This window comes from Pipistrellus hanaki (genome assembly GCF_964339955.1).
Source record: "Pipistrellus hanaki genome assembly, chromosome: 18".
In the NCBI taxonomy this organism is placed as follows: domain Eukaryota; kingdom Metazoa; phylum Chordata; class Mammalia; order Chiroptera; family Vespertilionidae; genus Pipistrellus; species Pipistrellus hanaki.
The window spans coordinates 6,916,177-6,943,972 of NC_140520.1; the positions used below are offsets into that span (position 1 = coordinate 6,916,177).

At 41.5% G+C, this 27,796-nt stretch overlaps 1 protein-coding gene across 1 annotated transcript in view; it reads left to right on the forward strand.

Moving 5' to 3' along the window:
- COL11A1 (collagen type XI alpha 1 chain) overlaps positions 1-27,796 on the forward strand; it is a 146,510-nt gene that overhangs the window by 99,640 nt on the left and 19,074 nt on the right. The window contains exons 38-52 of the mRNA XM_084866080.1: positions 1,812-1,865; positions 3,931-4,038; positions 4,432-4,521; positions 4,787-4,840; positions 10,438-10,545; positions 12,315-12,422; positions 13,456-13,509; positions 14,973-15,026; positions 15,515-15,622; positions 18,135-18,188; positions 19,873-19,926; positions 21,160-21,213; positions 25,912-25,965; positions 26,928-27,035; positions 27,270-27,323. Of these exons, the coding sequence (XP_084722206.1) occupies positions 1,812-1,865; positions 3,931-4,038; positions 4,432-4,521; positions 4,787-4,840; positions 10,438-10,545; positions 12,315-12,422; positions 13,456-13,509; positions 14,973-15,026; positions 15,515-15,622; positions 18,135-18,188; positions 19,873-19,926; positions 21,160-21,213; positions 25,912-25,965; positions 26,928-27,035; positions 27,270-27,323 (1,116 nt within the window). The remainder of the gene's footprint in view (positions 1-1,811; positions 1,866-3,930; positions 4,039-4,431; positions 4,522-4,786; positions 4,841-10,437; positions 10,546-12,314; positions 12,423-13,455; positions 13,510-14,972; positions 15,027-15,514; positions 15,623-18,134; positions 18,189-19,872; positions 19,927-21,159; positions 21,214-25,911; positions 25,966-26,927; positions 27,036-27,269; positions 27,324-27,796) is intronic.

Consider the following 27,796-nt stretch of genomic DNA (forward strand, 5'->3'; position numbering starts at 1 on the left):
AGACCAAGGCTAAGACCACCCACACCCTCCTACTCCCAGTTACTATGCGCGGATGGGAAAGTAGGATGATAAAAGCTGATAGAAAAAATAAGATTCAGTTGAACCCAGCTGTTACAAAGAGAGCTCTGTAGGTGCCTGACCACCAGAAAGACAAACAAGCGAGTCCCGGAGCCAACGAAGCCTGAATCATAGTTGGTGGCAAAAAATGACAAAATAAAGGGGTCCTATTTGGGCACATCGTGAGAAGGTGGGTTCTTTGGGAAAGACAGTTATCACTGGGAAAAATAGAAGGCAGCAGCCAAACAGGAAGAGCAAAAGTGAGACTGATTGACTCCAGGAAGGAAGCCAGAGGGTGAGGTTGCAGGAGCTGAGCAGGGCTACTGAAGATAGGACCATGTGAACACCACTATCATTCAGAGGGGCACCAGGCGTTGGCGCTAAAGGCATGGGACATACTTAGAGATGCTCAGAATAAGTTACGTTCTTACAGGCCTGGAAGGTTGTGATAGAAATGGGGAGGGAGGGGCCACCTGTGGCTGCCCTTTGCTTTCTGACCTTATTTTTTAATTATCAGAGAGGAAGGGAGAAGGAGAGAGAGAGGAACATCAATGATGAGAGGGAATCATTGACCGGCTGCCTCCTGCATGCCCCCTACTGGGGATCAAGCCCTCAACCCGGCATGTACCCTAACCTCCTGGTTGATAGGTACACACTCAGCTACTAAGCCGCACCAGCTGGGCACTTTCTGGCCTTATTATCTCCATGTGATGTTCTTGTGAGTAAAACTTGGCAAATACCAGATGCTTTAATTCAGTTCTTCGGAAGGTCTTTCTCTCAGTATTTTGAATCTTATTTCTCCAACTGTTAAACATTAAGTTCACTCACACGAGAAAGAAATGTGCCAACCACAATACAGACATGCAGAATGAATAACCCATGAGTCTGAAGAAATACAGATATCAGAATGTAGCCCAAAGGCATGATTTCGCCAGTACATGCAGCTGACATGTACCAGATTTTACCTTAATGACTCATCCTATGCAAGATACATTTGTAAATATATTCTTTGGGCTTTTAATAAAGAACACTGATCAAATGCTAAGATGTTTACTAATCATGTCAAGTATTCTTGTTTTACAGTATACCTTTTTAAAATATTTTTTATTGATTTCAGAGAGGAAGGGAGAGGGAGAGAGAGAGAAACATCAATGATACGAGAGAATCATTGATCAGCTGCCTCCTGCATGCCCCCTACTGGGAATCAAGCCTGCAACCCAGGCATGTGTCCTAACTGGGAATGGAACAGAGACTTCCTGGTTCATAGGTCGATGGTCAACCACTGTGCCACAGTAGCGGGGCTCAAGTATTCTTTCTATAAATATAATTTTACACTGTTTATTTTACACGATTGTTGGGATGCAGGAAGGAGAAGCGCTTTGACATCACAGACTATAGCTATATGTCTGCGTTCAGAATCGGGCCTGTTTGGGAGAACGTCTAACAATCGTCAGTCATTGATTCTGCCCATAAGCAGTGCTGGGTGACAGTGATCTCTTTGGACCTGAACCGTGGGCTGAGGCCATGTTTCCACTCCAGGGTCTTTCTCTGTCTTCTGAGCTTAGTGAAGGTCACCATTGGACTGTCATGTGGAATAATGCACATGAATTTTAGAGAGCAGGATAGTGATGACACGCTAAATATTGTAGCCAACAGTGACTTTCTTTTCATGAGCAGTATTCTATCATCCCGGGAATTTCAATTCATGCGTCGGACCCTGTAGAGCTTTAATGGATTGTGCTTTCTCTCTCTAGGGATTTCAAGGCAAGACCGGCCCTCCTGGGCCCGGGGGCGTTGTTGGACCACAGGTATATCCCAATACTTTGTTCCCTAACCCATCTTACTTGCCTGTTTCTGTTTTCACCTCTGCCCAGCTTCTTAGGATTGAAAATGAGGTATTTTTGTATTTCAGATAGCGTTGTAATATATGCATCTTACATCAAATGAACTTCCACAATTAATGCTTAGCTAAAGTGATTTCTAACTAAACCGGATGAGTAAAATAGAAGGAAAAGTAATAAAAATAAGTCAGAAAATTCGCAGTGTAGTGTAAGTCCATCCATGGCAGCATCTGCTAAAAACCCACAATCCCTTGTTAACGAGGTCAGCCATCCCCTTTTTCCGGAATTTACAGTAAGTTACAAAATGACTTGAATCCTCTGAGTATAAATCACATTTAGAAGTGGATTAGAAATATAATGCTTTGACTCAATTTTATTCTAAAAATGTAACATTTGTAATATATTGTATTTTCCTTAAGATTTCTGTCTTCATAACAATGATCTTAGCAGGTGATGTATTGAGTGTGCATCTTCATTGGATTATTTTTATTGGTCCTTTCGAGAAAGAAAAACCAGGGGCCTTTTTCAGATGTAATCACATTTCCATGTTAAGACAAAGGGTGTGATTTAAAAGGAGCAGTATTGATGGCAGTCCTGGCCAGCCCCTTTTTTTCTTGGCACAGCTGTGCGAATCGCTGCTCATTTGTGTCCCAGTGGGGATGGCCATTAAATTAGGATCCATTTTCCGTTCCTGACTGTTAAATTCTGATAAAAAATGGAAGGAAAATTTCCTTTGGGGGAAATGATTGCATATGGATGGTAAGTTGGGGACTTGCAGCAATATGCAGGGTGTCCCCAAAATGTATATGCACTTTCACAGCTGATAGCTCGATTTTTTAAAATAAAATCTATTAAAAACACACACACACAGAAAAAACAACAACAACGCTGCCTTCATAATTATTCAAAGTATGTGTATACATTTTTTTGTGGGGGGGACACCCTATGTAATTAAAAGAATTTAAACCTAAAAATGTACACTCAAACTTGGGGCATCTGGTTCTTTATCCGAAGCTAAAATGTAAGAACCAGTTGCATCTTCAGGTTGCGTTAGCATCTGCAGTCAGACTCTCCTCCCCAGGCACAGCATCTGCGCACTTTGCGTTTGTGCATCTTTCGTCTCTCGTGCCTTCCCGGCGCCTTGTTCTCCGCAGAGACAGAGCGCTGGTCTCCGTCCTCTGGGTCCACCTACGAGCTCATTAAACTCTCACGCAGAGCGGCTGCGCTGGGGACACGGGAATGGCCTGGCATTTTTCATGGTGGCATTTGCAGCAGTGCAGGCAGCGGGTTTTTGTTACAGCCTTCGGGCAGAGGAACGGCCAGCCCAAGCCCATGGCCTGAGGGTTCCCGCCACTCGCCAGCCTCGGTCAGATGAGTGTAGGTTAACCACAGGGCGGGCTCCGCTCAGGGAAATTCCAAGGAGGACCATGTGGTACCAATGGCTTTTTCCTCTTTCACTCCTCTTTGAATCCTGAGACAAAAAGAGAAGGGGGCAGACTAGAGTTAGGAACCTAATTTTTTACAGCAGTCGGGCTGACCTCACAATGAGGGTTTCTGGTATTGAACAAAGAGAGCAGCTCTTTTCCATTTTTTAAAATTTTTATTTTTATTGATTTCAGAGAGGAAGGGAGGAAAAAGAGATAGAAACATCAATGATGAGAGAGAATCATTGATTGGCTGCCTCCTGCATGCCCCCCACTGGGGATCAAGCCTGCAACCTGGGCATGTGCCCTTGACTGGAATGGAACCTGGGACCCTTCAGTCCGCAGGCCAACACTCTATCCACTGAGCCAAACTGGCTAGGGCAGCTCTTTCCATGTTGAATAGATTTCCCTTGGACATTCTGATCCTAGGAGTACACGTCTGACGGCACCACCAGCACTTGGTGGGAAGTGTTCTATAGGGCGTCCTGAAAGTCTCTGAGAACAATAAACGTCCTGCAAATGAATGAGAGCGATGCACTATGTGGGGTTTGTGTCATCTTTGCAAAAACTGAGAGAGCGATCTAACGAGTTCTTGCCTTTCCATTGAGGGGCCCACTGGCGAGACCGGTCCCCTGGGCGAACGTGGGCATCCTGGCCCTCCGGGGCCGCCCGGTGAGCAAGGCCTTCCTGGTGCGGCGGGAAAAGAAGGCGCAAAGGTACGAACACTCAGATGGATGCTCTTCTTGGCCAACAGCATCCATCTGCTGTCACTCTAGCTCCGTAGCCCTGGTCCATGGTTGCACTAACTACACGGTGGTGGAGTATTCCAATGAATGTCAGGAAGAAATGTCACTGAAATGTTCACTTTGCTGAACTTCAAGGCATGACCGAACAATGACATAAGAAGTTTGCTCCATGGACTATAGAACCATCCATTTATGTACATATGAAATATCTATAAGTCAGGTTACTTTATTTTAATGTATGTGGCCTTTCCCATCGTTTTCCCACCGTGAAATGAGAGTCATAGGTTAGGGGAGCTACAGTTTGGTGTGTGGACACATGGGTAGAAACCACCCCCTATGACGGATGTACGTTATATCCCTTAGGGCGACCCAGGTCCTCAAGGCGTCTCGGGGAAAGACGGCCCGGCAGGTCTCCGTGGTTTCCCAGGCGAACGAGGTCTCCCTGGAGCTCAGGTACCATCACCATGCATGGCATTGCTTGTTAGGAACATTTGCTTTGTTTTAACTAAATAAAGATCATGACTAATGAAAGGGAAACATGTAAGCATATGCATGGATGATCATCTATAGAGTAATACATGTGTGTGTGTGTGTGTGTGTGTGTGTGTGTGTCTAAAAACACTTCCCAACACCCTCATTTTACCCATCATGCGTGTCCTCGGATTTATATTCTGTTCACATCGACTCATTGTCTTGGTTTTTCCCCCGCTTTTCCCAGGGTACACCTGGCCTGAAAGGAGGAGAGGGTCCCCAGGGCCCACCAGGTCCAGTGGTAAGTATGATTATGATAAACAACCGTGCCAGCCGTGGCTGCAAATTACGGCTCTCCTTTCATTATTCTCCCGCTGAGATCCCACAGCGTGTGGAGAGGAAATAAGCACGTGTCAATCAAGCCAGCCAGCGCTGGGCTGCTGCTAATTGCTTGCACTAATGAGTGCAGAAACAGAGAGTTCAGAGGACCGACAGTACTGCCCCTCCATGCTGTAGGGAGGGAAAGGCTCTGTCTTGCCTCCAAAGTTGTAATTTGTCTGATGCTGAGTACTCGATGAGACTTGAATGTTACAATGCTTATTTAGACATCGCAGAAGCACGGAAAGTGTATATCCATGTGTATGTTCTCCTGATAGCTTTATTTAGTTAATGCAAGTACATCAAATAATTGGTAAACAAGTAAATATCAGATTTCTTTTTTGAGAGACCTGGTCAACCCCTAGGAAAGCAATCTAATATGACTTTCCATCAATTCACCTTGGTTCTTAACCTGTATCCTGAAAGGTTAACAAGAACAGCCAAACTACCATCTTCTTGCTTCTTTTATTTCACTAATCTCAGAAGCTAGCAGTTGCCTCAAATTGTCTCTCAACTTCCTTACACATGTGGAAGTCACTCCAGTTCCACATTCAAAATGTTTCCTTAGTTTCCCCCTTTTCGTAATTTCTACGACCACTGCCTTTGTCAATCTCTTTCCTTTGTTTCCTTGCTTATTTGTGTTTAAGCAACATTTCCTTGTCTTCATTTTCTTACCCTCTCAGCCAGTGGTTCCCATTGTTTCTAGGTGAAAACACACCCTTAACTATGCCCTTCCTTTGTGTGTGTGTGCGTGTGTGTGTGGATATATATATATATATATATATATATATATATATATATATATATATATCGGTCCTATGCTGCCTGCAGAATCCAAAATCCTTACGTGATCAATAAGTTATCATCACAATTTGATCCCAATCACCACAGTCTGTTTTATTAACGTTACCTTCGGGGTATTGACTAAGTAACGGGACGTGCAGGATTGAGACACCTAGGGTTAGAGAGGGATGAAAATTTTGCTCTTATTCATATGAAGGAAAAAGGTACTAAATTGAATTCTTGGGGGAAAGAATGTGAATAAAGAACGTGAAGGGTAAATGACATAGAAAATGAAATGATATTGCAAGTGTTTATTCTTTCAATTATTAATGCTATGAACTTTACAGTCACTATCTTCATGGTCTTTATAACCTGCCAGGTAGATACTCTTTTTCCCTTTTTAAAGGGGAGAGACCTGAGGCTTAGAGAAGGTAAATGAGGAGCCTGAGCTTATAGTCCTTTGAGGACAAAGATGCACCCTAGCACGTTGCATAGACTCCTTTCCGCTGTGCCTCTCTCACTGGAGACATCTACTTCAGTTCTCTCCTCTCAGTCTCATTTGTCCAAGTCCTCTTGATTCTTCCCGACTCCTGGGAGCAGCTGTCAAAAGGAAGAGAGTTAGAGGAGCTCATATTCCAGCTCACTGTGCTCTTTATAAGTTACTTAATTTAAATGAATCAGAGATTAAACTACTTAAGCAAATGGGCAGGTTGAATCCTTGGACACCCATTCTCATTCCTTATAATCCATTCAGTCAGAAACCCAGAGCGGGCTGTGTCCCATCGCTGTGACGGGGGGGTTTCCTGGCCTCGGCCTGGTCTAGCTGGGAGGCCCCTGGGGCATGTGCAGGGGGACAGTGATGCCTAGGTTTGCATCAACCACGGGTTCTGTTTGAGGACAGGAGATCGCTGTAGGCGGGGCCCTCGATATGAATACCCCCAGAAAAATCTCTTGTGAATCCTAGCTTGAGAACATTTGTAATTTCGCAATCAGTTACCAGGTATATACTACTGTATTTTCATAAATTATGAAAATTAGAATCTTTGTGCTTCAGCTTACAGAAATCAGTCAAAACAGACACACTAGAGAGATAACTCTTTGCTTTATGACTTTTTGAGTACAGCTCACTATATGAAACGGTACATGTAATATACTTTCATATTACCTATTACATTTTATCGCAGTCAAGTATTTTAAAATTCTGGACAAGATCCACTAAATGGGCATTTCCTACAAAGAGCTATGGCTTTCAGAGGAAGCCAGGTAGGAAATAGGTAAAATAACAAATAATAAATAAGTGATATATTAAAAGACAGACCAAAGAAGGCAAGGTGAGAAAAATGATTTTTGCCTAAAGGAATGATGTTGGCATTGGAGCCATAAATAAAAGATCATTTGATGAAAGAAAAGCTAGGTTTCAGTCTAAGCAGAGTCTGGAAGTGCTTACCGCCGTGTAGCTCGTCTGAGCACAGAACTGGGGTGTCATGTTCTTGAAGGTTGGCGGCTGGAAGTTAATGTGTATGGAGAAACATTTTCTTTAAAAAATATTGTGTTGATTTCAGAGAGGAAGGGAGAAGGAGAGAGAGAGAGAAAAACATCAGTAAAGAAAGAGAATCATAGACTGGCTGCCTCCTGCACACCCCGCACTGGGTATGGAGCCCACAATCCAGGTGTGGGCCCCGACCGGGAATGGCACCTTGACCTCCTGGTTCATAGGTCCATAGTGCTCAGCCCCTGAGCCACGCTGACCAGGTGAGAGACATTTTATTAATACTCTCACTGATGACAAACAAAATTATCCCCACAGGACGCTGTGACTTCGGGCCTCTGAAGTCTGGCAGCTCCGCATGCTTCCTGGAAGCACCATGTTGCACCTGAGAGCTGGCAATAGATGCCCATCCAGGCACTGGTGTGCTTTCTGCCTCAGGTTCGCCTGCTAAATAGCCATCTGCCTGTGTGCCCAGCAGAAAGCATCGGGGCTGGACTGCCAGCGAGGAGGGCAGGCAGCCTCCCCGCCCCCCTGCTGAGCGCAAACGGGCCGTGCTTTATGTTTATGCAAACGCACAGTATGTGCAAATAGGTTGTGCGAGCGAATTCTCAGATAGCTTCTGCCACCTGTGTTATCATAAAGCACCATCAAGGAAAATGTATTCCCTAAATAACCTCTTTTTCATTTTTTTTTCCCTGATATGGCATCCCCCTTATTACCAACATCATTTCTCAGAAAACGAGGTGATTCAAAGAGATGTAGTAGTGTGTTTCATACAAGCCCTGGAGTTTTACAACCACGTTTGTTTTGCTTTGTTCCTGGGAGAAGCGGGAGGCCATGTGAGGGAAGGGGATGAGGGGCAGAGCTGCGGGGGCTGGATGGCGAGCTACACAATCACGCAGTCCATCCTCTTCCCCTTCCCCTCCCCGGGCTCCTGTTTCAGGACCCTCCCTGACCCTGCAGCCTTGCATCTCCTCACTGCGCGCTAATATCTCTTCTGCACTTTTCCTGAGTTTATAAATCTTCCTATCCAGTTCCTATTCGTTCTATTTTCTCCCCTGCATCTCTTCCAGAGGACCTTATTTTCAATGCCTCCACTTACTCCTCAAACAAGGAAGCCGGAGTTCTTAGAAGGGTTACACCTGCGGAGGAATCGGGCCATGGTAGTTTCAAAGCTAAAGCAGGTTTTCTCTAGGGGACCAGGTAGATCTCGGGATATTGTTACATCCAAGCAGGAAGGAGCGAAGGGTGGGGATGGCAGTGCGGCTCGATGGCAGAGGCTGAGGTAGTACAGGATTTGGAGTTCATCATTCAGAATTCGTGCTCTAACTGGTGGCATTGCATGACGTGTTATCAGAATGTTTGGCTTCACTGGTCTAAACTCTTTGTAATCTGCAAGAAGAGGGAGTCGGAGAGAAGAGAATGGTTTGCTCACGATGGGAGGAGGCTAGTGGTTCCAGGGCTGGGAAGGAAAAGGCCATACACACAGTGGACACACTGCTGAGGGCCTACTGTGTGCCAGCAATGACTAGAATTGCTGGAGATCGGTGAGGAGAAAATCCGCAAAAATTCTACCCTTGTGAAGGTAGAATTTAAGCTACGTTTAAACCCAAACATGTTCGTTTCAGATGCAGTTATTTACCTGACAATTATCAAGCCCTCCATTTTTACTATAGCCAGTAATGGAGAAACACAGTAATTCCCACCACTATAAATGTCTACGCTTTATGGGGGAAAATGCATTGAATGTGTTTGTTCAAGGGCTAATACCCACCGTCATACATCTTGTATTCCCAGGCACATTTTTGAAATGTGTAAATGGGTTCTCTTTTTATTATTGGGTTTAAATTCCATTTTTAAACAAAAAAATCGGACCTCTTTAGTGATTCAGCTGCAACTAGAAGATTGATAGGTTTATTCTGTTCAAAGTCAGCCTGGGGATATTCTAATGAGACTTGCAAGTTTTTAATGTGATTTGCTTAATCGCCACGTATCATTAGAGATTTTCCCTTTTCATCTATAGATGTATATAATGAAATCATTGAAGAGCATGCTGATATTAAAAATAGCTAGACGTACCAAATGTTTGAAATAACTGACAGAAAAGGAAATTGCAGCTGTACTTTTGGGAGCAAATACATATGGAAAAAGTTTTCATCTGTTGTTTTGAAATTAATGAGCTGTGGCATTATCATGAGCAGTGTTTTAACTACAGAAAAGTAATAAGTTTTCATTGTTAATTTTAATGCAGTTTTCAAAGGCAAGATGGCAGTCTGAAGTTTAATATTATTAATTCTCCAAGGGAGTCATTAAACTAGTTCAGCTTTGTACTGTAAAAATATTACATAATATCTACCAACTATGGGCATTGTCATTGATTCAAATCAGCATTCTTTCTCTCATGTACATGAAAATATTTGATTGATTTTAAATATTAAACATACTTCATTATAAAACTAAAAAGCATTATTTTCTTTCTTTAAAAAAATATATTTTATTGATTATTTATAGAGAGGAAGTGAGAGAGAGAGAGAGAGAGAGAGAGAAACATTGATGAGAAACATTTATCAGCTGCCTCCTGCACACCCCCTTCTGGGGATGTGCCCTCAACCAAGGTAAATGCCCTTGATCGGAATCGAACCTGGGACTTCAGTCCACAGGCTGATGCTCTATTCACTGAGCCAAACTGGTTTTGGCAAAAAAGCATTCTTAAGTAAAAGCCATGAGTTATTTTCATGTACTTGCCGGTCAGCAGGTATCCAATTAAGAAAATATATATTTGTCTTAATTTTTATACCACATCATTTCAGGAAAATACACATTCAACTGGAGGTTTTTTTTTTCTCCTGCAAATCTGGGAAATTTCTATTGACTACACATGAGGACATTTAGATAGGTCCTATACTTTTTAAAGCCATTATGTTCACAGACTTGATAAAAAGACTAACGCATATCTCTAATTGATTAATAATTTTACATTTAAATGAAAAAATAGATAACATCTTCAAAAAATTAAGTACATATGCCTTTGAAATTATGTTATCTTATCAATATTTCCTAACTCTAGTATTGGACTAGACATGATCTTTGAACTGGTGAGCACAGCTGTTCTTGCTGGGGATTTTGTTAACTGTCTAAAAATGACCTTTGCCCTGTGGACTGTCAGACCCCACCGCCAGCTTCCTGGATCCTCAGCCTGCATCCCCTGTCCCGTCACTAGTAACCCGTGTCTTTTCTCCCGTGTCCAGGGCTCCCCCGGGGAGCGGGGGTCGGCGGGCACCGCGGGCCCCATCGGATTGCCAGGGCGTCCAGGGCCCCAGGGCCCCCCTGGGCCAGCCGGAGAGAAAGGTGCTCCTGTAAGTAATTTCAAGGAGGAAAACATATTACCCTGCCGCCGTGCAAAAGTTATTACTTTTTATTCAAGGATATTAGCTCTTCACACGCCACTGCATTCTCACTGCCTATGTGCCCTGCATAGAAACACACTTCTTTATTTTTATAAGAGAGAATATTTCAAATTCAATGAAATGAGCTGATATTTTTCCACACTTTGTGAAACCCTGATTCTGTGAGGGAATTGGATATTATTAATGTAAAAGGCTTCTGATTTGGCTCCTTTAAGAAAAAAAATAAAACTGGGGTTTTGATTAAAACTATATCTTGCCGCTATATTTTAGAACAGTGTGCACTTTTTTCTCTTCTTGTCATACAACTTTTTATTTTTAAAAATATATATTTTTATTTATTTAAAAGAGAAAGGGAGAGAGAAGAAAAAAAATCCATGATGAGAATCATTGATTGGCTGTCTCCTGCACATCCCCATTGGTGATCGAGCCCACAACCCGGGCATATGCCCTTGACCAGAACCGAACCTGGAACCCTTAAGTCCGGAGGCTGACGCTCTATCCACTGAGCCACACCAGCTGGGGCAATACGACTTTATTTCCAGTCATTTTCATGCAAGTGAAACTAATAGAAAGTGGTGGCTCTTCTCATGCGATTTGAGTTGGGGTCTACAGTGAATGAGATGGGAAACATCTAGCCAGCTACTTAATCTTACATTTATTGGATCTTTAAATTTTTATGCTTGTGATCATAAGCTATATTTTGTTCACTAGGTTTGTTGCTGTGTCAAGATCTCTTCCCTTTTTTTGTTTTCTGCTTTTGACAGAACCATACTAATATTCTAAAAAATAAAAGCTTTCTCTCATCCTCCAAGATGAAAACACAAACTCATTCAGTAAATGTAGATGAAAATCAGACATCATACGCAAAAATGAGTTTAATACTTTTGTATACATGTCAGTCTTGAAATATGTCATCTAGTCTAAACCTATAATTTTAAAAATACTTTTTTTTTTAATTATGAAGACTTAGTTTTAGATTAAGCTCGTCGAGTTCATTGTCCAAACATTTTCTCATGTAACTGTCTGTGATATTACTCAAAGGTTTCCAAATTAAAATGATTGTGTTCTGTAAACTATTAGCTTTCAGAAACATGTGGAATATTAAAACAAGGCCATGCCCCTTTGTCCAGAAAGGAAGATGGCAACAATATTTTGTGGGGATCAGATGAAACTGTAATTCTAAATCACTTTGTAGAATATGCATGCAAAGTTTATTAAAAATATAAGGAAGGTCACAAAGCTATTGCCAAGGTGGGGAGAGCACTAGCAAATGAGTTTTCATGGATTTTTAGCCCTAACAGCAGTGTCTGGCCTCAGAGTCCAAACAAAGGCTCAGCGAGGTTTTGCAAACATCAAGCATCCGATTTACGGATATGCGAAACTTGTTTAGAAAATGTGTATTCGAAATAAAAATTCTCAGACGAATCAGTCATACCTGCGGACCATCGCCCGCTCGCGCTCTCTCTCTCTCTCTCTCTCTCTCTCTCTCTCTCTCTCTCTCTCGTTACCAAGGAGAGCATCCCGGTCTGGGAAGGAAGGGATGGCTTTTTCTGTGTCCTCCTTGACAAAATGGGTTTTTCTTGAGAACCTTAGGCAATCGCTTTGCAAATACAGAAGCTGGAGTGTGACCCCTAGTGCTGCTCCTTAAAATGGTAGCAACTGGCTAACGTGTAGGTTCCTTACAACCAAGTGACGGTCTGTTGGCTTTTCAATTGCAGGGAGAGAAAGGGCCCCAAGGCCCCGCCGGCAGGGACGGAGTGCAAGGCCCGGTGGGGCTCCCGGGGCCGGCTGGGCCCGCCGGCTCCCCTGGGGAAGACGGAGACAAGGTAAGTCCCCTTTCTTCGTTCGTGTATCCTGTGACAATGACTAGGATCAGGTGAAACTGTAGTTCTACATCACTTTGTAGAATATGCATGAAACATCTACTAAAAATATAAGGAAGGTCACAAAACCTATTGCCAAGGTGGGCAGTGAGCAAATGGCATTTTCATGGATTTGTAGCCCTAGCGTTAACCTAAGGTTAGACTCCCAATCTGCAGGTATCTCCCCTGAAGTTTCATGCATCTCACATGGGCTCCAAAGCTTTATTTCCAAGATTGGGGATTAGTAAGCTTCCCATGAAATACGTGGGATAGAAACAAGGACAGGGAATAGATACAAGAACAAAGAGAATGAGAAAAAAAATAGCAGGTGCCCAAATTGCTGGTTTGTGTGTAAATACATATGCTTTTGGAATGAATGTGAGATTAACGTAATCAATTACTTGTGTATTACCCAGCCCCTTGCGTCTTGGGTATTGCGGAGTAAGGACTTGGGAATGGGCTGCAGACATGTTTGGTCATCTGGCACCTCTCTCTCTTCCTAACGTAAAAGGTCCTGAGCTCTTCATTCTGAACGTATAGCTGTGATGTGTCCGAGTTTATATACTGTCTAATGTTATTGTGAGGCACTATAGCAACACTGGTGAAACAATGCTATGATAATGTGCAACGTTTTAGCATTTTGGAAAGTAGGAGAAAAAATACTTTTTCATTACTATGTAATTATACATTTTAAAATAAATCAATGTACTTCTGTTATCAGACAATCGTGGTAATTTCTCAGAAAAAGTGCATTTTATAAATTAAAAATCCTGTTACAATATTCTTCCAGGTTGAGTTGACTTTAGTCTGTGTTGTAGTCAATTCCAGAAAGTGAGAAGCAGAGGGAACGTGCCTTTTATAATTTAAACAGGGACATTAAGGGCTAGCCTGCAATTACGTAAATGTCAGATTTAATAGGGAGATGATGATGGTGATGATGACGATGCATTGGTATGGAATACTCCAGATAAACATTACCTCGAATTTTCCGATACAGGGTGAAATCGGTGAACCCGGACAAAAAGGCAGCAAGGGTGACAAAGGAGAAAATGTGAGTTTCCTGCTTTGTGGTAAGGGGGCATTATTCACTTAACTCCTTCTGCTATTACCACGGATAGAGCGTCAGTGCTCTCTATCGGAAGATAATCCTATTAGCAGTATAACATTTGGGATTCAATCTATTCTATTTGTATTTAAATTTTATTTTTCAATTACAGTTTATATCCCATATTACTTTGAATTCAGTCAATTCTAATAAAGTCCCTTTCCACTGTCCTTCTCAAAGTATTCCAAAAAATCAAGAAGAGGGAAGACTCCCTAGCAGACTTTACGAGGCCAGCGTTATCCTAATTCCAACGCCCAATAAAGACACGACAAAAAGAAAATTATAGGCCAGTATCCCTGATGAACATAGATGCTTAACTTCTCAACAAAATATTAGCAAACTAAATACAGCCATACGTTAAAAAGAGCATTCGCCATGACCAAGAGGGATTTATTCTGGGGATGCAAGAATAAATACCCGTAAAACAATACCCATGATACACCACACAAACAATGAAGGATAAAAACCACATGGTCATGTCAGTAGATGCACACAGGACATTTGATAAAATCCAGCACCCATTTATGATACCAAGTCTTAGCAAAGTGGGAATAGAGGGAACATACCTCAACTTACTTAAGGCCATAGATGACAAATCCACAGCCAATCTCATCCTCAGAGTATGTTCAGATCTATGCAGTAACCCCAACGAGCAATTCACCTGCCATCATTAGCTCAGATTTTCATGAGGTTTAGAAACAAGTGAAGTCTTGTGATGAAAAGAATGTTGACCTCGTTCACACCTGGAAGGGTTTCGGGTTGCCTGGAACTTTGCTTTAAGCACTTTTCCCAGCTCGGAGTGGCTGTGCTGAGGAGCTGTCTAACCCCATGACACTCTCATGCCTGGATGGTTTATAAGGCCTGATCAGTTTTTACATATAAAAAGTAAGGTAGCAGGAAACATGTATGCGTGTAAGACTAATAAGCCTACTCAAGTCTATTGCTCACAATAAGGAGTGCTGGGATACTGACTAAACAATGCTCAGTTCCACGTGTTTCCATATGGAGCAAAGTCTTCCATATACCACTACATCCCCCTGTAGCGGGCCCTCACCTCCTACTGTTCACTTAGAATGACAGCCCCTAGTGAACTTTCCATGTGCTCCTTCTGACTCATACATCCCTCATTCAAAACTTTCAGACGTGAAACTTCACCGCTATTTATGTTAGCACAGAAACCCACTTCTAAATATCTGCAGCATCACAGACAGGAGTGGCTTTCATACCTGCTGATGTAGAATGGATTGCAGCTACACACCTGTGGTCTCAAGGACTAAACTCAGAAATGGTTGACTGAGCCACATTGAAAAGACTTCTTTTTATCACCCAGCGTAGAGAACTCCCCACCCTATACTTCTGAGACCCTCCTGGCCTCAGTGTCAGAATTCCTGATTCTTCTCTCCCCCTAGGGTCCTCCTGGCCCCCCAGGCCTTCAGGGTCCCGTCGGCGCCCCTGGAATTGCGGTAAGTGTCCCCCCTTGCCCAGCCAACTAAATCCTTACAGTCCCCGATTAAATTCATGAACTGCTGCATAACCGGACTATTTGATATTGTTTGCATGCTTACTATGGACTGAAATGTAAAAGATCTAGCAGCTAACCAAGCTGATCTTTATAAACAAAAGCCTTCATCTCACAAGAGTCCCTACCCAGTTGGGAAGTACATTGTAGTCAATGTGCTGAGCGTTATTTCCCCCTTATTACAAAGCTTTTATCTCACTTGGCACATGCAAGCAAATGAAAATCAGCCATACCCCAGAAACAAAGAATCTGAACAAAACAAACAATGGGATATTGGCAGCAGAGCGTGGAAGTTTAATCCACTTGCTTTGCTTCTCGTTCACTCCTGTCCAAACCAGCTTGGATTCAACTAGAAGCGCTTATACTTTCATGATGACTTGTACCCCATGATGGTCTTCCCATTTTGTGATCATGTTCCTTGTTCTCCTCCAGGGAGGTGACGGGGAGCCAGGGCCCAGAGGCCAGCAGGGGATGTTTGGACAGAAAGGGGATGAAGGAGCAAGAGGTTTCCCGGGACCCCCTGGTCCCATTGGTCTTCAGGTACGTTGCTCTCTGCCTGTGTCCTCTGTCATTCCTCCTCCTGCGCACCAGGTTTTCTGTTGGATGTAAAACAAAGCAGAACGTTGGTACCTGGCTGACCCTAAGGGCTGTTTTTCTTCTATGTATATCTGAACTTCAACTTCTTTTTACCTATTAATTTTCCTTTTTCTGGAGCTATATCAGCCCCCGTTTCTGTTCTTGGTATTTATTTAGCCCATCTTAGATATTCCATCTGCTTTCCTTATGCTTGTGTTTGAAAAATGAATCTTGTTTAAGTCTGATCGGCAGCAGGAAATTGTTAGAAGGGCTTTTTCATTTTGTTTTGTTTTCATACATGTCATAGCAGGAAAATTGGTATTTCAGATGGCTAGCAAAAATTAAAAGCATTCTGAGCAATAGCAACTGCCAATCACAACCACCATCAGAAAATACCAACAGCAAATGCTAGAGTAATGGGTAACATAAGCAAAACAACAGTGAACGGGTCATTTAAAGTCACATTTGAAGCTGTGATGTACGTCCTACAGAACACGTTCAGAAGAGGAAGTGTTTCTGTAAACACTTAGAACAACAGCACCTAGGTGAATCCAGCACCCATTTATGATACAAAGTCTCAGTGAGGAGTTTTCAGACAGCATGTGGACTGGGATGACATCTGGTTACCGCCGCCTTTGGCGCTCAGGGCTTCACATGGGAACAGTGTGTTCTCCTTTTCCTCATACTTATTCTGCACCTGCCCATGATGCTCTAGCATAGCGGTTGCCAACCTTTCATAACTCATGGACCACCGGTTGGTGACAGATATTCTGATTACAAAATTTTGTTTTAAGTAACATTCAAGGACCATTGTAATGTTAATTATGCCACATTAGAAATTTTAGAAATGTTCAAATTAAATCATCTATTCACTGCACTTAAACATCTGTAAGGCTACAGAAAAGTAATCAGAAGTGGAATTTGTATAATTTTCATTTTCTTATTTTCACAAGTGAAGTCCCAGAGTATTGATGTTCAATATTTAAGTAGTTTACCTATATAATTATACAAATTACATGGTAAACTATATAATTATGTTATCATAATTATTATTGTTATAAAACTCATTGAATGTCTACCGGTGAACATGATATCATTTTCCACTTTTATTTTAATGCCAAGATAAATCCTTTTAAATTTGGAAAATGCAAAGATTTTATTTTCATATTACTGCTTAAGTATTTTATACTTATTAGACAATAACAAATAAGCAGTCATGAGTATTACACATCAATGTGTGAAAAACACGTATTTGAAAACAACAAGACATTAAAAATTAGATTGCCAATGGCTATGGTACCATTCCCTTTCCGCTTTCTCATTTAAGAGATTGCTCTGAATTCTATAAGGGTGTAATTCAGGAATTTAGTTTTCATGATTAAAGAAGATGGCTGGTAGCTTATACTTATAACATATTAAATAAAAAATTACCTTCATTTCCACAACTTGATAAATGTGCTGTTTGATAAGGTGACTCAAGAAATCGATGCATTAAGAAATTGATTCTATTTTGCCATGACTACATCTTTAAATCAGGAATCTGAAAAGATGTTAATATGATTAACATTTTCATAATTGATCTACATCCTTTAATTGAGTCTTCATGGCAGCATAGATATTAGCAATTATAATAGACCTAAATAATAATGATATAATGCTCTGGTTAAATGACTTGCTTTTTCAGTTTGAAGTTTACTCCTTGTCTGCATATGAAGGAGACATAGAAGGAAGGTCTTTGGCCTAAATTCACTTTTTCATGTCATCACTTTAGTGGCAAATGATTTGAAACTGACAGACCTTAAAACAGAGTCTCTTCCTGTGTAAATTACTCCCAGGAAAAGCTTAGGACGCACCGAAACCGATTCACCCTTGTCATTTGGGAGGTTGAGCTCTGCAACAAGAGAACCCAACCCGTTATGTCTCAATTAGTTTTAATAACAAGAACATTCGTCTTAATAAACTCAAACTATAATCAGACTTCATCAGAAAGAAAGAAAATTTTCAATTTTTTTTTCCATTGAGAGGTTCATATTTTTCTATTGGGAGTTAATTTTAGGGATGACCATACACATAAAGAAACGATGCAATGCAGAGCTGGGCTTGTTCTGAAAATAAAGTGATCAGTTCCCATTTATATATCATTTAATTTGGGGATCCCAAAGAAGATGTGAGAAAATTCAAGGCAAAGGACAGTAATTTCCCATGAGGGTGTAGCCAGGTGACATCGGAGTGCAACCTGCTCTGTGAGTTCTGGTAACAAAGCCTACGTGTTCTTTGTAAGTGTAGATATAAGATCTCAACACGTGTGGTCAATTCTTATATGATAAGTATTTTTATATGATAGTTTCTGAATCTTAATTTTCATTTTAAAGTTGTAACTTTATATTTAACTTTTGGTTGTATTTCAGAAATTGGCCAAGTGTTTCTTTTTTAATAAATGAGTGACTTTTGTGGTTTTTCTGTTCCATTTTCTTAGGGTCTGCCAGGTCCACCTGGCGAAAAAGGTGAAAATGGAGATGTCGGTCCCATGGTATGTTTTGAATTTTAAGTATCGGACAGATCTGATGGGTTTCCATGTTATTAATATGTCCTGAAGGGTTATTAATGTGAACAGAGTTGTCCTAAAAGGCTATGGCTTTTCAAATGGATGCTTTCTCTTTCCCCTACCCAACCTGCGCCTGGGACCATTGCGTCTCTCTCATGTTGAACCTCTATTTTTTCTTTCTCACTTTGGGATAATGGTGAACACACCTGGGGCTCTCACTGGGTGGTATATTTTTCATTTCCCTGTGTATATTCCGGAGGTGTAGATAAATTGTCACACTTCAGTTATTTATGAGTATTGAGCTCTGAACTTCCATGTGGCGTAAATAAAGAACAGATAGTGGTCTCAAAGGATTTGAATAATTAGCAAATGTTAGCACAGTATTAAAATTAATTGTATTTTGAAAGTCTTCATTTAATAAGGAATTCTCAATTAATTAAAACACGATGGCATAATTTCCATTGATTAATTCTGGCTCTCTGCTCTCATGGTTCATCTGAAAATGTGAAATACATACGTTTGTTTAGTAAGCACTGTACTGGGTAAGGAAACAGTTAGGTAAGATCATTAACATTAATAATGAAATATAATGAATACACTTCCTAATTGTTTCTTTCTTTCAATAAAGATTACTCCAATATTTACTTCCTTAAAATACATGTTGGACAATTTTACACTTGAACGTAGATTTTGTTTTCTTCAAATAAGAAATGTTTTTTTGTCATCACAGTAAACTTAAAAGCAGGGGACATACAGGTGCTGATTCAGTAACTCTAAGCAGCATCAGGCACTAAGCGAGCATCCTCTGGATGTGACTGCTGGCTCTCTGAATACCAATGCATTCTCCCTGACCTATGGGAAAGCTGGAGTAGACAAGCTTTTCAACCATGATATTAAAATAATCTGCGACCTTTAAAAAAAAAATACCAGTGCCCTGGTATTCACTCCTGACTAATCACAAGTGTGAGGTTACCGAGTCTGGCCATCCATATTTTATTAAAAGCGGCCAAGTTCATTTTAATGCATAACAAGGAGAGAGAACCATCATTTTGGAAAGACAATGAGGCAGTTAATCGTATTTCAGTTCTAACCTATGGAACACATATACAAGTTTTAAAATTCTCTATAGAATTAGTAAGAATTCGAAAGCTACTCAAGCGCCATTTCTTGTTCCAGCTTTGTTCCTTTTCCACACCAGCATTCTGGCATATCCTGGCATAAACTATTTCTAATTGTAGTATGAATTAATTATATCAGATAGTAGCAATAGGCTTTTTAAATTTTTAAAAATATATCTTCATTTATTTTTAGAGAGAGACGAAGGGGGAGGAAAAGGGAGAAACATCGATGAGAGAGCACTCCCCATCCAAAACATGTGCATATGCCCTGACTGGTAATCAAACATGTGACCTTGTGGTACATGGGACAATGCTCCATCCACTGAGCCACACTGGCCAGGCGCCTTTTTAAATGTTTTCCCTGCTGTTTTAATTTCCCCATTGCTCCGTATAAAGAAGTATTCGCTAATGTGGCATTGTGTCCATCAAAAACATCTTACGAGCCGGAGGTGCTCACTGACTGATTTTGCAGGCTGAGACCTTTAAGTTTTCTAAGCGCATGAACTGTGGCCTTCACTAACCTAACAAACATCAATGTCCGTTTCTTACAGGGTCCACCCGGTCCCCCAGGCCCAAGAGGTCCCCAAGGTCCCAACGGAGCTGATGTAAGCACTGGGAAATGAATGTTAATTACTTGGAAGCTGTATGGGTGTTGTTATCATTTAATGACCAATGTCTGCAGTACAAGGGAGATAACCACTCTGTTAAATGTTTAAGTGCAGAGTTCAAGGATCCCTATTTACTCCAGGTCATTTTACAAGAGAAGAAACAGGCTTTTTAGGGAACTAATCACCATAAATATAAAAACAGGTGCAAAGTGCACATTAATTACTTATAGGTGAATTAGAAACACTAGCTTTATTAGAATAACCACATTTGTTCAATTCAACATACTAAGACTGGGCCTTGCATATATGACAACTGTTCAGTGTTACTGAATTATCTCAAAGTTTAACCTTTATTGCTTACAATGGCTTAAGGAATGGTTTGTGATTAACTTTGATTGCCCGAGCCCAATACTATACTTCAAACCACCTTTACATATGCATGTTTCCGGTGACTTTTATTAATATCTAAAAGTTTGCATTTGTGTTTTCACTCCATAAAATATGTTTGAGTAACGTGTGCCTATATGTCATGCACCTCTCACTGTGTAAAACGTATCCTCTGAATTGTATAAATAATCTCCCCAGAGCTTGATAATTAACTCACTGTTCCAATATTGTAGGATTTTGAAATGTAATGTCATATTTATCTTGTTATCAATAACAAATGTATAGGCTTTGAGGTGATCACACTTCTGACCTCACCTTTTCACCAAGAACGAGTCTTCTATTCTTGACTTTACTGCTCTATGTCTGCTTTTAATTCTGGCCAGAATGTACCAGGAGCAGATGTACCAAAAATGCTTTTAGGTTCTCATTGTCCGTATGAAATTTTGAAATTGAGTGGTGGCTGACTTTGTTTTTGGCATGGATCATCTAATTCCTCACCAGAGCCTTATTTTGATCCACTACAAAAAAATCACAAAAATCATCCTCTAAATAGGACATGTTCGCTGAATGGAAGGATGAATTTACGTTTTGTGTACCAGCTGGCAAGACTAGAGTTGGAAAATCTCGAGTCTTAACTTGAAAATTCTGGTGCATTTAAAAATCAGTTTCATTAAATTATTTGCTCTCCAGTGAATTCGACAACTCAGTAAAGGGCATGATTTTGTCCCATTCTTCCAATGATGTGGGAAATCCTTGCACACACTTCTCTTTAAGAAGAACTAGGTATATACTTATGATTTATTACTATGCCATTATAATTGTGTTACTTTTCCTCTCCTGCAGGGACCACAAGGACCTCCGGGATCCATTGGTTCCGTGGGTGGTGTCGGAGACAAGGTCAGAATGTAATGATTTACAGTTTGCAATGGCAAGAACAGAGGGCATGGGTAACATTGGCTCAGTTCCCAGGGCTGCTTTCTGAGTGTTTCACACACAGTTAGATGAACCCCAAGTCATCCTCTCCAGTAGCTCAATACGAGAGGTAGAAGGACTTAAGATGCCATGGTTTTTGATTGCCAGGTGTTGCACAGATGGTATACATGGAGTATTTCCTTTAATCAACCCAACCACCCTGTGATAAGGGTATTATTATCCACATGTCTAAACCAGGAAGGCTGAAGCCTGGATAATTTCAGTGTTTGCATCAAGGTTTTATCAGTAGAAAGTGACTAAATCAAGATCTACTCTGACCTAGGTATGTCTGACTAGACTTGTGTCAGTAACAAAACTCTTTACTGAAATTAGAAGATATCAGTGATACAATGACATAATAGGGAAAACAGAATCCTTCCAACTACAAAAGAATTACTCATTTTGTCGTATGTGGAGTTCCATTTTCATTGCTATCACTGTGTCCTGTCTCTGGCGCTTGGTAAAGTCATTGGCATGTGCCATAACATCCGGGATAGCTTCCTTTTCTCTTGAGCACCATCACATCTAAAAGTCTCCTCCTCTTCCTCCTCCTCGTGAAAATGGCACACGATTTAGAAAATGCTTCTGATTTATTATTGATGCATTCATACTCATTTCTTCATAGAATTTTCCAAACATTGACATCAATTGTGCTTTCTGTAAAAACTAAAATAGCAGTTTTGGTGGCCAAAAGTGAAATTTCATAACATAAAATATTATCCAGTAGAAACAACAGAAATTTCTTGAATTTTCTAGTTCTTAAATGCTATCAGAAAAAGTTCCATTATTTGATCTAAAAAAAGTTTTATATGCCATATCTTGCATTTAAATTGTTTTAATTTAAAATTTTAATACTCAGAAAAGTAATGTGGTAGAATTAAAATATATTATTTGGATGTTTATTTCTGCTCAACACCTACATTCTAGTATTTTCAATGTAATTAACCCTATAGGACTGTTTTTTACATTTTTATTTTAGAGAGGGAGGAGGAGGAGAGAGAGTAACATTGGCTTGTTTATCCAGTTATTTGTGCATTCAATTATTGATTCTTGTAGGTGCCCTAACCAGGGATCAAACAAGCAACCTTGGCCTGTCGGGTTGATGCTCTAACCAGCTGAGCTTACCTGGGCAGGCCTATATGATTATTCAACTAGTTTCTTAATTATTACATAGAAATACTACATTGAAACACTTTAAAGTTATTATCAAAGTGTTACTGCTTAAATAATCTACTTTTTTAGACTGATTATCTCTGTTTATATTCTTATGTTGGGAGTTTAGTGTTGAAAAGGTGCCGATGAGCAGGGGGTGGAATTAAAAGATCATTTTTCACGGAGTCCAGTTGTCATGGGAACAATGGCGGGAGAAACCACCATCTGAGGGTGTCCCTGTATCGCACAGGTGAGGACACAACTGTCCTCCTTCTCTTTGCATTGCCCTGGGAGCACATGGAAACACATGGAAACACATGGAAGGGAGTTATTAAATGTCATCAGAAAAGGTTCCGTTGTTTGGTCTAAACATTGACCAGAACATTCAATGTGCGACAAACAACTGGATAAACTGAATAGTTTCCAAACGTAACCTTTACTGCTTATAATGGCTTGAGGAGATGGTTTGTGGTTAGCATTGATTGCCTGAGCCCAGGGCTGTACTTCAAACCACCTTTACGTATGCATCTGTCACCCGTGACTTTTCTCTAAAAGTTTGCATTTGTATCTCCCACCCCCCTTTGGCTCTAATGCTGACTAGAGAGTTGTGAAGTCTAGTCTCTGCTTTGAGTTTTGCCCGCAGAGCACATTTTAAAACCTCTTAATAGCCTGTTCAGCCTTGCCCTTTGCTCTGCAAAGCTTTGGAGTGCAGTGGGAACCGTTGTAAGCACTTCAGTTGCTTCTTACATGGTTTTCCTTCTGGAACTCCTGGGAAACATGGGTGCCAGATGCTCGGAGCTCTGCGAGGCCCCCTGCCATGCTGTGTCCATGCGCTCACAGCCCGACTGGTCACCCGGCCCACACCCAGTCTCGAGAAAGACTCAATGGCCAGGGCATCGATTCCACTTCCTACCACTCAGGTGTGGCCGACCCACCAGTGTCACCATCACAGAGAGTTTCATTTCTCACTCTTTCCCCCAAAATAGGCTTCTGTGTGACAGCCAGGTAGAAGTGAAATTCTGATTTTAATTTTTCTCAGCATCTGGAGTAATGCCATTTGCTGTAGATTACAGGTTTCTGATATCAGCTTTGGTTCTGGCTGAGTGCTTCCTCATTTTTATTTTGGAAAATTTATTTCCAGTCACTAATTCAGTGAAAAAAAGTAATAAAGGGAAAGAAAAGCATAGCCGGGAGTCATGCTGCACTCTGCTGAAAAATGTGTAGCCTGATTCCACGGAATACATATTTGCTACCGATGGATTTCTGCACTTGAGTGGTTTCCTCAGAGCGGAGATGGGACCAGTACAGGGCCTGGGGATGGGATGCATATTTTATGACAAAAGGCATGCAGGCCATGTGCTCTCAACCTGAGCAAGTGTGTCACAGAATGAGGCAAAATGGCGGCATGCTGAGTAATAATTTAAAATTGATCACCTCGCTCTCTGCAGAATTTGTATCACTGCATATTAATTATGACTTTCTAGAATGAATATGGGGTAGCCTTGTTGATACTAGAAATACAGATTGATCTATTTGATGTAGACTTGTAACATTTTATTTTTTTACTTGGAATTTTGTCCTATTCAAAAGATTTTAAATGGGACATGACCAAACATTTGCACGACATTACTTTCTTCTTAAATAATTGTTCACTTATTTTGTGCACACCTGGCTCTCCTACACAAAAGGTAATTTGCATATGAGCTTTTGACAAATGAATGCAGATGCACTGTTCTCTACATGAAGAGATTTTTTGTGGTGAAAACTTACTTTAAATTTTAACAATTATTCAAACCCATCTCTTTGCTACCTGTCATTTTCCTCATTTGACAAAAATGGAAATAATCCTTAAGAATCTAGTTTAACTTTATAGTGGATAAGGATTAAGATGCAACAACAAAATATACAGAAGGTGACTAGAAAAATAGTTATTTTCCCTCTAGTTCCAATTTCTGTGGTCTCACCAGGGGTTAACATGGTGGCTAAGAAGATATTTTGTTCATGGTCAATAGATTTCCTGTATTTCTTTGTGTACTTTTTAGAGAGATTAATTTGTTGTTTATTGTTCCACTTATTTATGCATTCATTGGTCGATTCCCTGACCAACCAAACTTTGAGCTTTCGGGCCAGGGCCTGATGTCCTGTGAGTTTTTCCCCAGCTTCATGGAGCTATAATTGATAAAAATTATATATAAGATGTACAATTTGATGTTCTGGTACAGCTGTGTTTTGTGACATACCTTTCTTCTCTCTCCTTGTATGAGTTTGACCGTTTTAAATTTCACATCGAAGTGAACTCATGCAGTAGACCCTAATATTCCATATAGAAAGCATTTATCTGAATGCAAACCAAAGATTTATTTTGAAGATATGAATAATGACAGAAATATCACATATATCATTCCATCATACTCAGATGGCTGAATGATTCATTTCTTTGTAAATAATATAAATAAAACATTATTCCATTAAATATTACTTGTAAGATTTATTTAAAAACTGGAAATATTTGCTATTCCTCTTGAAGAAAATTTCTTATACACAATGAAAGTACTTGATATTTTCCGTTGTTATGCAGATAATTCATGAAGTTAAAATATGTGCATATTTTCACTGAGGAAGGAATTATTATATATACACAAGCTAGCCTGGCCCCTGGGATTCTGTTTCTGTTTAATGTAATGCATTTCAAACAAATGGATGAGCAATGGGAATATTTGAGAGAGCAGAGTTAAATGTTAAAGAGCATTCAGGCCTTATATTTAAAAAAAATTTAGAACCATTTCTGCCTCAAAATTTGCTGGTACCTCTGATCGGGTGGATAAACATGGCACATGAATGTACTGATAATGTTATTTGCCAACATTTTACATCCAAAGAATTAGTAACAGACTTTCCTAACCAAAACCTATTAGTCTTGGAGGCTTAGCTATCAGTGTGCTAAGGTAGAAAAATAACCATCCAAATGTAAAATACGTACAGCCTCAAAAGGAGCAGTTTTAACTGGTATCTGTACCTTTATGCAGCTTACAAAGACAGTCTGTTTCTATGCTCATTAGGCCTCTACTCCATACAGTTTACAGGAGAATCATACTACCAAAGGATTTGCTTATTTGTCAGTGATAAATTCACATTTTGGTACAAAAATGCCTGGAATTGTTGAACCTATAAATTTAATTATATGATCATTGGCATAGCACAAATATACGCTGGGCTGGGAACAGCGACGGTCTATCCAGTGAGGGTGGCGGGACCCCGGGTGAATGTTCTCCCTGGTGACTAACCAGTGAGAGTTGCAGCTTTGGCCTCCTCCCTGAGGAAGAAAAGGCAGTGACAGGAGGTTTCTTTGCCGTTAGAGACCAGAATGATTGCAGGGCTGGTCTCAGACACCATGGTCCTCACAGAAGGCGGTTTTACAAATGTGAGCCCTCTCTTCCATGTCCTGATGCTCATCCCATCTCTTCGTTTCAGGGTGAACCTGGAGAAGCAGGAAACCCAGGGCCGCCCGGAGAAGCAGGCACGGGGGTAAGTGCGGGCCTTCCCTCCAGGGGGGTGTCCGGGGGCTCCCCTGAGATTGCCACGTCACCCACCTCCTGTAGTTCAGTTATTTGCCTGGCCTTTCCACTAAGAAAAGCAGACACTCGGAGGGTTTCCATTGAAGACTATTTCATATCCTCTGCGTGTTTTGACTAATGTAGGAATTGCACGAGTCACATTTGCGTTAAGGTAGAGCCTTCAGATTTGAGCTATTGATGGTCTAAGGTTTTGTGGTGGGTTGTCCACAAAAGAAAGAAACAGACCAACATGGTTACATAAAAAAAAACAAAAAACACCCAGTTTAAATTGTGTTAGGATGGCCCTGTTCTCACTCGGGTCCAGTGAAGCCTGGTGAATTGGCCCCCTCGAGGAGGCCTTGGACAATGTCTGGGCAGGTTTTGGTTGTGGCTGGAAGGCACGTAGCTCAGCCGCAGACACTGGTGGAGCTGTGCCACAGCTTGGCAATCAGTAGGCACCGCCCTGCGGCCAGAGTCCTCTGACCCGACACGCACAGGCTAAGACACTGCTTTGCACACAGGTGCAAAGGCTCCAGGGGCTCTCCTCTAGCGAGGAGCGAGCACGAGCGTGGAGCGGGCACTCTCATTCAAGGACGGGGCCCTCGTGAGCTCTCTCTAGAAGCTGCACCCGCCTTATGCCCACCTCGTGGGCTGCCACTAGCGCATTCCTCTCTCGTGTCCCTCCTCCTCTGGTCACGAAAGGCGATGGTTTCCATGGGAAGACTGGGAAGCCTAACACAGTGCTGGCAGCGCAGCCAGGAGATCACGGCTCCGAGTTCAGTGCAGGCCTGCGTGTCTCCCAAGTCCAAGTTCCCCGTCAGCGTCCTCGCATCACTGCATTAGAGCCGGGCCTGGCTTAGTGATGACAACACCTGGAAACGGGAAAAGTGTGGTTTAGAGCTTGTAAGTAACCGCCCTCTCTCCTGTGTGCAGGGCCCCAAAGGAGAACGAGGAGAGAAAGGGGAAGCGGGGCCTCCCGGCGCGGCTGGACCTCCGGGTGCCAAGGGGCCACCAGGGGACGACGGCCCCAAGGGCAACCCGGTAAGTTGCGCCCCTTCCAAATGGCCCCGAAGCCAAGGCTACTTGGGAGCTGTCCGTAGGAAGATGAGAGGTCACAAGACTGACTTTTCATAAAGCCAACACAGCCTCCGGCTGTGACCTTGCTTAAGAGAAGAAGAGAGACGTTCTCATGTGGTATTACCATGACCTTCACCTCTTAGATGTCAGTTCCTAAAAGTTTTCACTTATTTCCTTCCCTCTGCAAACCCCCTCTAGGGTCCTGTCGGTTTTCCTGGAGATCCCGGTCCTCCCGGGGAGCCCGGCCCTGCGGTGAGTGGCGTGGGAAGTACAGGGTGGGGGGTCCCGGCGTGTCCATTGCTAATGGTCACAGGAAGCATTGAATTGCCTCAGAGGGAAGGGAGCGGGTGGGAAGAGATTAAGTAAAGAACTTACATGCTATGCGCATAGCCCATGGACACAGACAAGAGTGCAGTGAGGGCCTGGGGGAGAGGGGTACAGTGTACAGGTCCATGGGGGGAAACCGGGGGCCCTCTGTAATATGTTTCATCAATAAAAATATTTTTTTTTAAAAGAGCACACTATATTTTAAATTCGATGTGGTCACAATTTCACAGATCTTTATGGGAAGAGTGAAAGAGACCTCCATTCTTAAAAGAACAACAGAAAGAACAAAATCCTATGTCCTTCTGGTCATCACTTAGCTCAAGGACCAAAACAATTTGCTATACCCTTATTTCTGATGGGAGCAGATGGACAGTGAGAAATAGAGTGCTCATTTCCTG